At 37.2% G+C, this 14,014-nt stretch overlaps 1 protein-coding gene across 1 annotated transcript in view; it reads right to left on the bottom strand.

Moving 5' to 3' along the window:
• GARS (glycyl-tRNA synthetase) overlaps window positions 1-14,008 on the bottom strand; it is a gene marked incomplete at its 3' end in the record, with an annotated part of 26,083 nt that extends 12,075 nt beyond the window's left edge. The window contains exons 1-6 of the mRNA XM_008581169.1: window positions 13,834-14,008; window positions 5,236-5,337; window positions 4,373-4,475; window positions 3,136-3,277; window positions 1,967-2,055; window positions 1,497-1,573 (exon numbers count right to left, since the gene is read on the bottom strand). Coding sequence (XP_008579391.1) covers window positions 1,497-1,573; window positions 1,967-2,055; window positions 3,136-3,277; window positions 4,373-4,475; window positions 5,236-5,337; window positions 13,834-13,893 — 573 coding nt within the window. The remainder of the gene's footprint in view (window positions 1-1,496; window positions 1,574-1,966; window positions 2,056-3,135; window positions 3,278-4,372; window positions 4,476-5,235; window positions 5,338-13,833) is intronic.
• Between the last annotated feature and the right edge of the window lie 6 nt (window positions 14,009-14,014).

Genomic DNA, 14,014 nt, shown 5'->3' with positions numbered 1-14,014 from the left:
ATATATATATATATATATATATATATATGATATGGCAAATCAAATAACAGATTGCTCTCTCAGAACATGGATCTAAAATGAAACAGAAAGCCAGTGCTCAAACTGTAAATTATGACATCAAATCAACTAGTTACTTCCAAATTCTGACAATTTTCAGAAATTAATGAAACTGTTAAAATCAAAGACACAACACTCAAAGACATAAACATGCAGAACCTTAGTAAGTCTGAAACTCTAAATGGGAAACAGAAGAATTTAGGTGTAATTAGAGGCATGTTTCATTTCTTCTTTCCTAGTAAAGGTCATGCCTTTGGAAAAGGAAGGAAATAAACATGTGACTATAACAGCGCTGAAACACAAGAAATGACTTTCTAAACCATGAGCAACAGTATTAAAGCAATGACCTTCAAGCAAAGGATAAAATATACTTCACAAGGAACAAAATAAATGATTCAACAGCCAGATTAAGAAAGTTTTCAATTTAAATGAAAGAGAAAATTTCTCAGTTAACATTAAAAAGCTAGATACCATAGTGAAAAATGAGCACATTAAAAAAAAAAATTAGGGAAACAGTGGAAAAGTATCCAGTTATTTCCAGGAAAAAAAGGCAAAAAGTTAGGGAGTCCTATATTCAGCCTCAGATATATCCATTTAAAGAAAATAGGCACAAACACAATACCAGTTTTCTGTTTGTTTTTCACCCAGGAGGTACATAAAGTTTATAAGGTGAGCCTTAGTGGACCTCATGACCAAACATGGTGTTAGAGAAATATACTTTGCTTAAATGAAACTGCTGATAAATGAGGTGAGAAACCAGCAACATATATACATGGACATGTGCACCTTTCTGGGGGAAGATGTGAAGTTTTCATTATATTCTTAAAGTGATCTGCAACCCAAAAAAAGGATAAGAACTACTTCTAACATTGAAGGTATTCCTGCACTTGGTAAAAGGTCAGAATAAATTACCTCTATGGTCTCTTTTGCCTTCCCTAAAATTTATCATCTTAAGTACAAATAATAAATCTTTAGGTATACAGGCAAATTAAGAAAAACAGGGGCAGAAAAGCAGGAACCTGCTCATCAGGTTCTAAGAATAACAGCACGTAGTCAGGGATAGTCCGACCAGAGTCAGATCAAGTGGCTTTTGAGACAGTGCTCACGAAGTTATCTGCCCCAGTCTGAACACTATTCATCAGCAGTCCCTCCTCCGGTTTTAGCTATTAAATCCAGAAAACTGGGTTTCCAAGGAGAGACAACAGATTTAATACCTATTTACACTGACTTGTTAGTTTTGGCTAAAATAAAGGGTTAGCCACAGAAGATAGAGAAAAAAAATAAAAATACGAAGAGATGCTAAGAAGGACCACAGGTAAACTCCGCTTCCTTACAGTTGTAGCCAGAGTCAGCACGATGTGGAATCTAACAGTTATCAAATGCTGAAAGAAAGACAGTGCCTGCCTAGGTTACTCTGATAACATCTCTGAAGTACTCACCTGAGCCAAGACACTTTCCATCTCTGATTTCTTCTCAGCAGAACACTTCTTATCAGACATCAATTTCTGTAAATGAGCTACAAGAACAGTATTGATACTTGTCAATTTTAATCAATGCAGAAAAGGACAATGCACTTTTGAGTTTCAATGCTGGACAATTAAAAAAAATAAATCCATTAAAAAAATAAATCCAAGAATAAGTTAATTTATTTGAATTCCAAAGTTGATTTTACAGGTGCAGTCATGACATTGTCTTGACTCTTTTGCTAATTAGGAAAATTATTTCCTGTATATAATCAATTATCTTTATATAATTTTTTTAAATAAGGGACTTGATCTTCATACTTAATATCAGTATACTTTATGCCTCAATAAAAAATTTAATCGAAATAATTTGAGAGAAAACTTACTCTAAAAATCCTTTGTTTTGAAACCCTTCAATCCTATGTGAACGAGATGAAGAAACATACCTTTTAACAGATGGTCAGCACGGAAACACTCTCCATTTTTCACATCTTTCACCATGAAGTCAGCAAATTTATCTACATGGCCAGAGGTCCTAAGTTAACAGATGTCAAGCCAATTTGTCATTCTCATACAAATTAATACATAGATATTACCTTAAAAGACAAATCCCCCTTCAATATATTCATCCTAGTTTATACCTATGGATTTCAAAGATGGACGCTCCCATAGCTATAATAATGATATATTTAGATAGTAAAGTATGCCAGAGAAAATTCTTCCTCAAATTTATCCTCACCCTCTCCCTAAGTTCTTCCTTCCCATAAGAAAACAGACATTAACTAGGTTATATTTTTTCACAAGTTGTCATAAAGTCTGTACTTCTTTTCAGGATCAATTAATCCATGCCTATGCCATTATCATTAGTGATCTAAGCAAAGGCCAAAATCACTGAGAATCTGACTAGCCAATAATTCATGTTAACTCAGTATAGACAGTGAACCTTAAGGAAAGTTTTCTGCCACTGAAACCTGCACAGACAGTGGTTTTATCTCCCCCAGTTCCTATTAGTGGAGCAAGTAGCTGAAGAATAGCTAGTCCTCATCTTATAGACCTATCATCAGAAATCCCTCGTATTAATTGGCTGAAATTATTAAGAGAGAGCCTAAAGGATATAAATACTAAAAACTAGCTTTTTACTGGGCAACATTAAATGGATAAAGTGATTACAAAGAAAACCAGTCTTTCACAGTTTCATGTCCAAGAAACCCTGCCCTACTTTCAACAATGCTGGTAGAAATAATCCAAATTTCTACTTTGAAACTTTAATACAAATAGTGAAGTACTTGATTTAAAATGTATACACACCTTTACTCAGAACTTCTAAGAACTTATAATAAGGAAATAATTAGGGATATACACAAAAATCCATCTATCAGGAAGGTCAGTGCAGTCAACATCAGAAAAAATTTAAATGCCTATAATATAGCACTAATTAAGTAAGTTATGGCACATCCATAAAACAGAATACTATGCTATGCTGTCATTAAAAATGCTTTAGATGAATATTTAATGACATTCGGATTTTCTACATGAATATGGGTAGTTTTTTGTAATCAGAAAGTTACTTAAATTTGTATGTTAAAGAATTTCCACCCTCAAAGTAGGATCTTACTTTAAAACTGGCTCAGGGGTGAGCATGGTGCAATCAATCTCCAGGATCTGTTCCTCCTGGATAAAGTGCTGCCTCCAGATCTGAATAATATTGTTCTTCAAAGCACATCCAACAGGCCCAAAGTCATACAGACCACTAACACCTACAAAATATGAGAGGAAAACTTATACTTTACCTTGTCACTCTGAACTAAATGAAGGCAAGTTGACATGAGAAACTGACATCAAACAATTCAAATCCACCAGTACCACAGAGCCTTACTTACAGCTAGTTGACAGAAGTAAAATAAAAAAGCTCTTACTCCATTTATTTCTCTATTTGTAATTTCAAGTAGAATTAGCCCAAAATTTAAAACAAAAGACATTCCCCCATATACAAGAAACAGAATAAAAAAGCAGATTATAATTTTCTGCCACATAAATTAGCTGTCACTGCAGCTGATAACAATGACCTAAAATTTTAGCACCCAATTCTCTAATTTATTCTTGGGTATTTGAACCACTATTTAATCCTCAAGAAGTTAAACATTTACAGATCTGCTTAGCTAAACACAAATAAAGTTTCAATGGCAAAGTACTAAAAGTCTAATGTTGTAATGATCTCTGTTTATTATGAAAAATATAGTTCTACATTTAATCAATGAATTATATTCACCTGTAGACATTCATACAGCATTCAGAAAGATATGATTTATTGGTATACTGGTGAAGAATGTTTTCACCTGGCAAATGCCCACCATGAAAAATCTGAAGACTCTGTTCTCATTGCCCTTGTGTGGAGGGGTGCAGTGCAGTTAGCCAGGACTACAATGGTCCTCTACTGCTCCTAAGTCTCCACTGCATTTTGAGAAGAGTGTATAAGTACATGAACACATCAAATGCTTAGTACCTGGGCCCCCAACAGTTCCTTACATCCTGGAGGAGAAAAACAGGCTTCAAGAATAAATAGGCTGGCCGGTTAGCTCTCTTAGTTAAAGCCTGGGGCTGATAACGCCAAGGTCAAGGGTTCAGCACCCCTGACCAGCCAGCCACCAAAAAAAAAGTAATAAATAGGTGGAGAGAAGTAACAACAGGTATTACACCAAATGACAACTCTAAGCAAACAAAAGCAAGATAGCCATCCTTTGCTTTATGTAACCTGATGTAATTAGATACCAATTGGCAAGCCACGTTCATGATGTAAGAATAATATTAAAACCACTAACAACCAACTGTTCACTCTAACATTAATCCCCTACCTCCATAAATAGCAAAAGCTTGATCATAGAAAAACCTCCTCTTCAGGGTATCTTCCATTTTTGCTCTGTCTACAGTATCATCTTTGGGCTGTAATGCCAGCTCCTGTAAGGGATTAAAATAAAAAGTGTGTGATTAGAGGGGTGGGTGAGAATTTGAACTTAGATATCTGAATTTAGTTTATTGCTCAGCAGAATTCAATGTAAAATTTATCAAACAGACAAGATTTTGATACTCTTAAAAAAAAAACAGAAGACTTAGTTCCCCCCCACACTTTGTGTTAAAGTAACACAAAAGATACCTTTACTTAATTATTTAGGAAAGTATATGATCATTTCCAAGACTACAACACTAAAATAACTTAAATGCAGATACTGATAAGCAATATAAGCAATATCTGAATTCTTAGTGTATCTTTATAGCAAAACGGTGACTCAAAAATGAGTCACTATTTAAATTTGGTGATAGAAAGTTTACTGTTTGAAAGGTTTGGGAGCAGATGAATAGACCTTTTCCTTAAAAGAAAAAAAAAATTTTAAAAACAACAAAACTATTATGTCCAAGTATAGGAGAATTCATAAAGAAGAGCACAATACCTTCCAGGGAAATTCCTGTAGTATAATTGGTCTGGGGGGTAGGGGCGTAGGGGTAAAGAACGCTGTATAAAAAAGGTGACATTTTGAGTTGTACTTTGAAAGGATGAGGAGTCTGCCAGGTACAGGAGGAGAAGGCATTCTGGATTAACAGATAAACCAAATGATACTTGTTCAGAAACTTTTCTAGGTCTTTCCCACTCAAAGAGATTATATAAAGATCAACAATCCTATACCTACTTATATTACTATTTTAGCATCCCCAGTCTCACCTTTGCTTCCAGAATTCTCTTCCGGGCTTTGAGCTCAGCTACTGCTTTGTCTACATCTACTTGGGGTGCTTTATCTTCTTTCAGTCTTCGTACAAGATCTCCCTAGCCAACAAAAAGAATTTATATTCAGGACTGGTTTCAGAAGTCTAGAAAAATTAGAAATGTATTTTTAAGCATGCCTTTTAAAAAGCATCTGAGTAAGAATGATGCAATTCAAATATTCATTATGTGAGAAGTCATTATGAATAACCAAAGGTCTCTGCCCTCAGCATTTATAATCCGGAAGAGTCTACAGGCAAGTTAACAAATAACTGTTCACACGGTGAATATGTTTTTTCTTGGGGGATGGGGTAGAGGGAAAAAGCAGGGGAGTAAAGTATTGATAAAAAGTAAAGAGGACAAGATTTGTACTGGAACACAGAAGAACCAATAAACAGACCATCCTCTCCTTGAATCTCCCCCCTCTTCCTTATTAAAAAAAGCAATAATTACTCTTAGATTTCCACCTACTTCTCTGATCACTGTCAGTCATTACTGGCTCATCTTCCTTTGTACTTTTCTTAATTGTCAAAATTTTTCCCTTGCTAAGTTTTCTAAATTATTGTATTCATTTCCAACAACCTACTACTCTGTACACTGATTCCACATTTACAGTAATGTGGTGCAATAGGTAATCTAACAAGCAAAACACTGCCTATATGGTCTGGGAAACTTGAGGCTGAGAAATTAAACTGATAGAGCCCTTAGGCACCCAAGAGAAGCAACTGTTTCCTGGAGGAGCAGACCTTCCACACAGGCCTTTTAGGATTTTCACAGACTAAGGTTACCAAAATAGTAAGTGGTCAACTCAAAAATTAAAAACCCATGGGGAAACAAGCCATCATGAGGGAGATTTCAGCAGACATGACAACAGAATTAGATCCTTCAAAAGTATTAGAATAATCAAATATTTTTTAAATGCTTAAGATGTTTAAAAAAACATAAAAGGAGAAATCAAAAACATAAGCAAAGAATTAAAAACTATTAAAAACAATCAGGCAACTTGAAAAAGAACTACATAGATCACATGGAAATGAATCACTGAAATTAAAAACTCATTGTGCAGGTTAAATAGCAGATCGGAAATAGCCAAAGAGAGAATTAGTGATTTAGAAGACAATTCTAAAGAAATTATCTGAAAAAGCACAGAGATGGAGTTAAAAATATAAAAGGGAGGTAAAGAGACAAAGAGAAGAAATTGCGAGTCTAACATTCATCCATCCAGAATGCAGAAGAATAAAGAAAATTTGTAAGAGTCAATCTTTGAAAAGACATTATAAAATTTTCCATTATTGCTCAAAGAAATGAGTTCTCAGATTCAGGAAGCACAAGGAAATCCAAATGGTACACAAAACAAAAATCCACACCTAGACAAGCTGTAGCAAAACAGAGTGCTTAAGAAAGGTTACAGTTAACCTTTACATGGATTTTTAATACCCATCAGCTAATTGCGAAACCTTGAGCAGACTGAAAACTTGTTTGATCTTCCTCAAATTTAAAATCAGGATGATAAATATCTACTTCATTGGACTGTTATAAAAAGTAAATGAAACAATTTAAATAAAGTATTTTCAACAGTACCTAATACACAGTAGACACACACAAAAAATGATAGCTATTATGCTATAAAGCACCTGAACCTGGGCGTGGCCATACATATCTCTAAACCAACCTGTTTACAACTGAATTGTTTTCTCTATCTGAAAACTGTTCCTTCTCCTGTGTATGCTATCCATCCATTAATGGCAATAAAATCTACCAAGTCCTGAGCAAAAAATATCAAATTATCCTTCTTTACCTTTGAAGTCAACTTCACTTCAAAATTCCCAATCTAATCTCACCTTTTTACCCCCTCATAAACTAGATTGTTACGACAGATTACCAGTTTGTCTCCCATCCAAAGGTGTCTACATTAAGATTAGACCTGGCCCAAATGATGTTAATTCATGTCATTTCTCTCCCACCTTGTAGGTCTTCTTTACAAACGCACAATGTCCTTAATTTGATGAATGTTTCTATCCCCATGCCTTCAATGTTTATCCTCTTACCCAAAAGTACATCCCTTCACTTAATGAAATTCTACCATACCCTTTACGAAGCATTTCTCAAATATTCCAACCATACAATTGAGGATATTTCTCCCCTTGAAAGTGTCTCAGGTAGAGATTGGGTTTTCTCCCACATTCCTCAAAGGCTGGAGATGGGACAGATGTTCTCCTTATTCCCCTCCGTACTTTCAAACTGATTCCTTTTTGCTCCTAAAACCCCAGCTCCTTTGGGGAGCCTGTCATCACCCTTTCCCCTTGCTGTTATCATCTTCTAAGCTCCCACTTCCTCCCCTCATCCAATGACAATCTCCCTGCTTTGCAACTCATGCTCCTTTACAATGACCCAGTCAGAAGGTAAAAAAAAAAAAAAAAAAAGAAAAGAAAAGAAAAACTGTTATAATTACTGAACCTAGAACCTAACTCTGCTTACATATAACCAGAAGTATTTTCCCAGTTTTAACATACAATGAATTTTCCAGGAATGCATGCAAGAAAACATAATTTAAAGGGAGACTATACCTTGTTTTGTTCAGAATTTTACAAACAGTTGTTCATTACTTGAAAAAACAAAACATGTCACCAATGGCTACACTGCTCTGGTATCTGAATAACCAATTCAATATGCCTTTATCGGGTGCATTTACAGCAGCTGCATTCACAGTAAATCTACATGTAGGTATAAGCATCTGCTTACTTCATCATAACTTCAGTGGAGTCATACCCAATAGTCAACATATTGAAATACATATTATTTTATTATGAATGTATTATAAATTATTTTTATTTCTTTCTATTACATTTACATTATGTATACACATATTTTCCTTTAATTAAATCTAGGTAGATCTTTTATATAAGTTTCATTAAGGACAGTAATAGGGAATTCCAAAAGACTTGGTGAAAAAATGAGACACTGGGTCTGATACAGTTGAGAGCCATGGAATTATTCCCCTCATTCTCTTATCATATACAAATAAGTCTGGTCTATTATTATACCAGCAATTTTTATCCTATCATCCTGACCTCTTTAGCTAAAGCAACATCCCCAATCACCTAACTTCATTTTATCTTCCTCATTACGATACCTGAAATCACCCTATGAATGCACTGGCTTATTTAACTTATTTATATGCATTTTATCTATATTCATCTTTATAAAGTACGCTTTTTTAGGACAAGAATTCCGGCATGTCAATTCTGGCACTCAAATATTTGTTAACTGATAGTACAACCTAATCTTAGCACAGTGCCAAGTAATGCATTCAGTAAATGTCTACTGACTTATTCTTTTTTTTTTTTTTTTCCTTTTTGTCTTTTTTCGTGACCGGTAACGGGATCGCAACCCTCAGTGTCGCGCCCGTACCGCGACCAGCAACGGGATCGCAACCCTCGGTGTCGCGCCCGCACCGCGTTCAACCAGTGAGCGGAGCAGTCTCTATATGGGATCTGAACCCTCGGTGGGAGCGCCGCCGCACTCCCAAGCACCGCACTCTACCGAGTGCGCCACCGGGCCGGCCCTCTACTGACTTATTCTTTACTCATTCAGTGGTGTTTTCCCTTCCTCTACCTGTCAGAACACCTATCTCATATATGTTCTTTAACTGTGCCTTTTGATGGGGATAAGAAGTCTGTGAGAGACTTTGTTCTAAGAGGTGGTAGAAGTCCCTTATGAATTTCTGAAAGAAGCAGGCAGGTCATGCTCATGAATGTTTCCCCCTGTATGTCAACTGTTGGCACTCCCACATATTTAATCTATTTTCTCTTAGAACTTAAAAGGCACTGGGCAAGTAAGGCTACCAAGTAAACAGGTAGGAAGAATTTAAAACCCACTGCCCTGAATCACTTTTTTATCTTTTTAGGTTCAGGCACACCTATACTGAAGCAGAGGCTAGCTAACACACAGAAGTAGCGTGAGAGCGTGGATTTCTACTGAGTTACCCATTTCTAAAGTCTCACTGAAGAAAGGAAATAGTAATGTTTTTTTCTGAATAATGGAATAATTAGAATCATGATTTTCAATGACCCAGTCCTGAAAGCAAAAGAATTGGAGGTTATCTACATACAGAATGAAAGTACTTAAGGATTCCTAATTTCTAAATATTTTTCTTTTCTCTTTCTTCACCACCCAACTATATTTTTGGGGGTATTGTGTTTATATTGAATGAAACTGACATAAAATATCAACAACATCTCTAAATTACTCTTCGGAAACATCAACTAGAAGCTTAGTTTCTGGATAAATTCTTACCATAAAGACGTACATTAGAACTAAGTTTATAATTACAAAACAGAGTGGTTATTAGATAAGAAAATCATTCCTAGGGATCTTCCTCATGGATCCTTCACATATATCACTTGCATTTTCAGTTAGCCAAGAAAAACAAGAAAACATTTCCTCATCTTTGAAAGATGTTTGCCTTTACACACACGGCTAGAAGTTTATCTCAGATTTCCAAATGTTTTATAACTTAACAAAAACCTTAAATTTCCATTTGCCCTTTGTAGATTAAGGAAGAGCTTTAACAGGCATTCTCAGTTTAGAAAACCAACGCAGAGAAAAATCCAAGGCTCTTCATGCTAAGTATTCTCACTACTTACTGAGATTTGAGTTTTACTGTGTCCCTTCCAATTAAAGTAAATGAAAACTTGAAATGCTGAAACATACATTATTATCTACACAACTATTCATGTCATTAGTGATTCAGACAATACATCATATAAACCCTCCAAAGAAATCATTTAAAAAGGCTTTTCTAATATCTGAGCAAATCCAGAAGACATCAATTCTCTTATAAAGGTTTGATGCTATCAAACTGACAATCACAAGAAAATATGTTAGCTCCGTGCCAGCAAGGTTTGCTAAAACCAGCATTCCAATAAGCCACAATCATTTCAGAATAAATAATACCTAACATTTTACCAAGAGCCTACTATATATACTACAGGCAGCATTCTTAGCACTTTACATGAATTATCTCATTTTAATGTTTATAACTCCATTCTCATATCACAGATGAAAATGTTTGGCTACAGAAAGGTTGAATCATTAGCTTAAGGTCACCAGCTAATAGACAGCAAAGTCAGGATCCAAACTCTGGAAATATAACTTCTGAGCCTAGACTTTGAATTACTAGGCTGTACTGCCACCAGTACTTAATACTCATCAACATAAAAAAATAGGCAGAGATATAAATAAAGCACATCTAGCAATTCTTCAAAACCTCTCCTATCCTGAAAATTATTAAGTTCCATTACATGTTTTAAAAAATCCTTCCTGATTATTTTTCTCCATACTAGTTACTTTGTTAGAGCATCAAGCCACATCTACCTAAATCATTTCAGAGTGGCCTCTTAAGTCTATACAATAACACAGAAAATATCTCACCAAATCTCTATGCCAGTTCCTCCCTGAACCTCCACCTCAGGTAAGTCATCAACAGGTCCTGTTTGCACCAAGAATCCTGAGACATGTATTTCCTCAGTTACTGAATCTCACTTAACTTGTTTAGACAAAGCCAAGGGGGTGGGGGAGAAGCAATTCCTGACAGGAGAGAGTGGTCAACAGTTAAATGCTGAAGATAGGTAAAATGTGATGATCATACAAAAGTACCTTTTAGGATACTAAGCAAGGGCAGTGGTGGAAGTCAAGGGAGAGTGTAGTGGACATAAGAACAAATGGAAAATGAGAAAGTAGAAACTGAAAGTATAGGAGAAAACCCTTGGCTGTAAAGGAAAAAACAGGCTGGGGGATAGGGAACTTCTGGGGGACTGTGTTCCAGACAACAGCCCAAATCTGTCTTCACATTAGTATACAGATACTTCCATTACCCTAAAGCAACAGTTCTAAACCTTCGTAGTTTCAGGACCCTTTTGTGCTGTTAAAGATCACTGAGGACCCCCAAAAGCTTTTGTTTATGCGGGCTACTTTTATCAATATTTACTATATTAGAAATTAAAATAGAAATTTAAAAAATATTTATTAATTCATTTAAAATACAAGCTCAATGTGTGCTTACATGCATAAAAACAGCATTTTATGGAAAGAACTATATTTTCCAAAATAAAACAAAAAATAGCGAGAAGAAACAGTTTCATAACTTTGCAAATCTCTGAACTTCTAGATTAATAGAAGACAGCTAGGTTCTCATATCTGCTTCTTTTGAAATATGGTACTTTGGATAAAGAATATGAAGAGAGAAAAGCACATATAGCTGGAAAAGGGAGAGTTTTAAAAGACTTTTCAGATAACTATGGATATTTTCTATGATACTACATAAAACTTCTGACAAGTGGTAGTTTCTTAAAGGTTATTTCTAACTCAGAAACTTTTAACAATGAACTTTTTGTACTCTGACATTAAATCCATTATCTTAGACTTTGAATGGATCTCTTATCAATATCTGATTTCATAACATCAAGCATTGGTCACTTGGAAAATATCCGTTAACAGTTATGTAGATCTTCCAAATATTAATCCATTTATTATACAATGTCAAAAAATGCACATGTAATATCACCACTCATCTCACCAGAAAAGTCTTTAAGTACTGTGAAGCTGCCAAACTTGTAACAGATACAAGTTTTCCAAAATTCTAAAATTTCACAAAAGTTTGAATCTTATTGTTGGCCACAAATACTTCAAGTTGTTTTCCTGAAGTGACAGACTTCATTCATTTTCCAAATAAGCAAATTTATATGAAGCACATGTCACTAACATGACCAGTTCCTTAATCACCGTAAAAATCCCACTCCAGAGAGATCTTCAATTGCACAAACTTTACAATGGAAATATGTAAAATGGATAGAGGTGACAGTGTGTTTCATTTCCCCATATACAGAAAAAGGGGTTTAATTAGGTGATTTTTAAATTTCCCTCCCGCTGACACTCAACTCCGTATGATTCAAAGTTCCAGGCAATTAATTAACTGATATATGTGTGGTCCTGGAAAATTAGAAAAAGAACCCAAACTAACTTACATGCACTAACTCACATATTCGGAAAATAACTTAAAGTACAAAAAAATTTAACAATCCAGCCAACATAAATGATACACAAGATAGTAGTAGCACTGGGAGGCTGTTCCACGATCAAAGTTTACTTCAGTTAACTAGATCCAGTCTTACTACAGATGGACAATTTGCTGTGCAGTTCCAGGCTAACGTGGCAGAGGGAGGGGTTTGGGTGTGTGTGTTTTTCCAAGTTAGATGTATTCTTCCTTTTAAAGGCAAGGATATAAAAAAATTGAGAGTTACAGAAAAGACAAAGGAACCACATCTAATTTTATTTGGGGAGTAGATGGTGGGAGAAGGGAGAGAATAAGCATACACTGTCCTGATACTAATAAAGAAGAAAAAAATTAAGCCCATTGTGAAATTTCAAAATAAAAGGCTATTAAATCAGTCAGGCTCAAAGTAGAGAGAAGCAGAGATTGCAAAGTGGCTGAATTTGTTGCATTTGCGGAAGCGATGCTCCAATGAATTATTTCCGAGAAAGGGTTCCACCCTCCGTAAGGAAAATTATTGCATCAGGCGCCCATGCAGGAGAAACCCGTTTGGTGTCTACTACCAGGTCAACGATCCCCGGGGTCCTACTGCAAGCTTTTGGTTCTAACTAACTGGATGTGGGAATCATCTGAAGTCATCTTCTCGCCCTCTCTAAATTCTGATCTCTACGCAATGCCCTAGGAAAAGGAAGCCTATATACAATCGCCAAGTCCTCCAGCCCACGAAACCTCCCTCCCCCAAAATCAAATCTCAAAATGTTCCATACTAAAGAAGGCTGACTTCACCGAGTAACACAGCAACATTTAGTTTCCCGGGTTTACGACCTGAAAGCTCACTCATTCCAAATGGCCTTGTCACAAACCAAAGAAGATGACAGGAGCGAAGGATGATGAGTTCGAGTCATCATTAGAAAAGAAAGTCCGACACCTCCCCCATCCACGTTTCAACTCTTTATTTTCTCAGCCGATCATCCGGCTAAGCACTGGATGAAGGAAGATGTAAAGGAGAAAACGCTACTCAAAGCACGCTGAAGATGAAGCAGTCTGGCTGCAAGACAAGAGAAGCGGTAGCCTCGGCTCATTGCTGACCAGGGACGGGATCTGGAACCGCTCCACCCAGGATGCCCAAAGAGCACAGCAGGGACTGGAAAGCCGAGGTTAAGGCTATTCAGTCAGGACACGAGGAGAACCAAAGCGTCACAGATCCCAGCCCTCTCGGAGACAGACGAGGCGCGGGCAGCAACAAGGACTGGAAAAGGAGAACAGATGGGGAGGGGAGGGACGCGGGGGGTCCAAGGGGATCGAGGGAGTCATCCAAGGAGAGGGAGGACGAGGGTCCGCGGGAGGGAAGGAAGCCGACGTGTGGGGGACGCGAGGAAGACGCCAGAGGATGGAGGGAGTGGGGTAACCGGCAGGGCGACGGGTGCCCGGGGAGGAGGGAAGGGTGACCCGGAGGGGACCCGGGGAGGAGAGCCGGGGGCTGCGAGGGGGGCGCGAAACTCCGGTACCTGCTGGCGCACTGCTAGCCTGAGAGGTGCCAGCACCGCCTCGGCCCCGGCGCCGTCCATGCTGCTGCGGGAGGCGGCGGCGGGGAAGGAGGTCGGGGCGCGGGCGGGCGCGCTGAGGGGCCGGCGGGCCGGGAGCGAGGGTCGAGCCAGGAGCCGGGGCGGCCGCGACAGCAGCAGAGCG

Source organism: Galeopterus variegatus, unplaced genomic scaffold (assembly GCF_000696425.1).
Source record: "Galeopterus variegatus unplaced genomic scaffold, G_variegatus-3.0.2 Scaffold2286, whole genome shotgun sequence".
Taxonomy (NCBI): Eukaryota; Metazoa; Chordata; class Mammalia; order Dermoptera; family Cynocephalidae; genus Galeopterus; species Galeopterus variegatus.
Note: the sequence above shows the minus strand (reverse complement) of the source record. Positions and strands in the feature narration are given on the sequence as shown.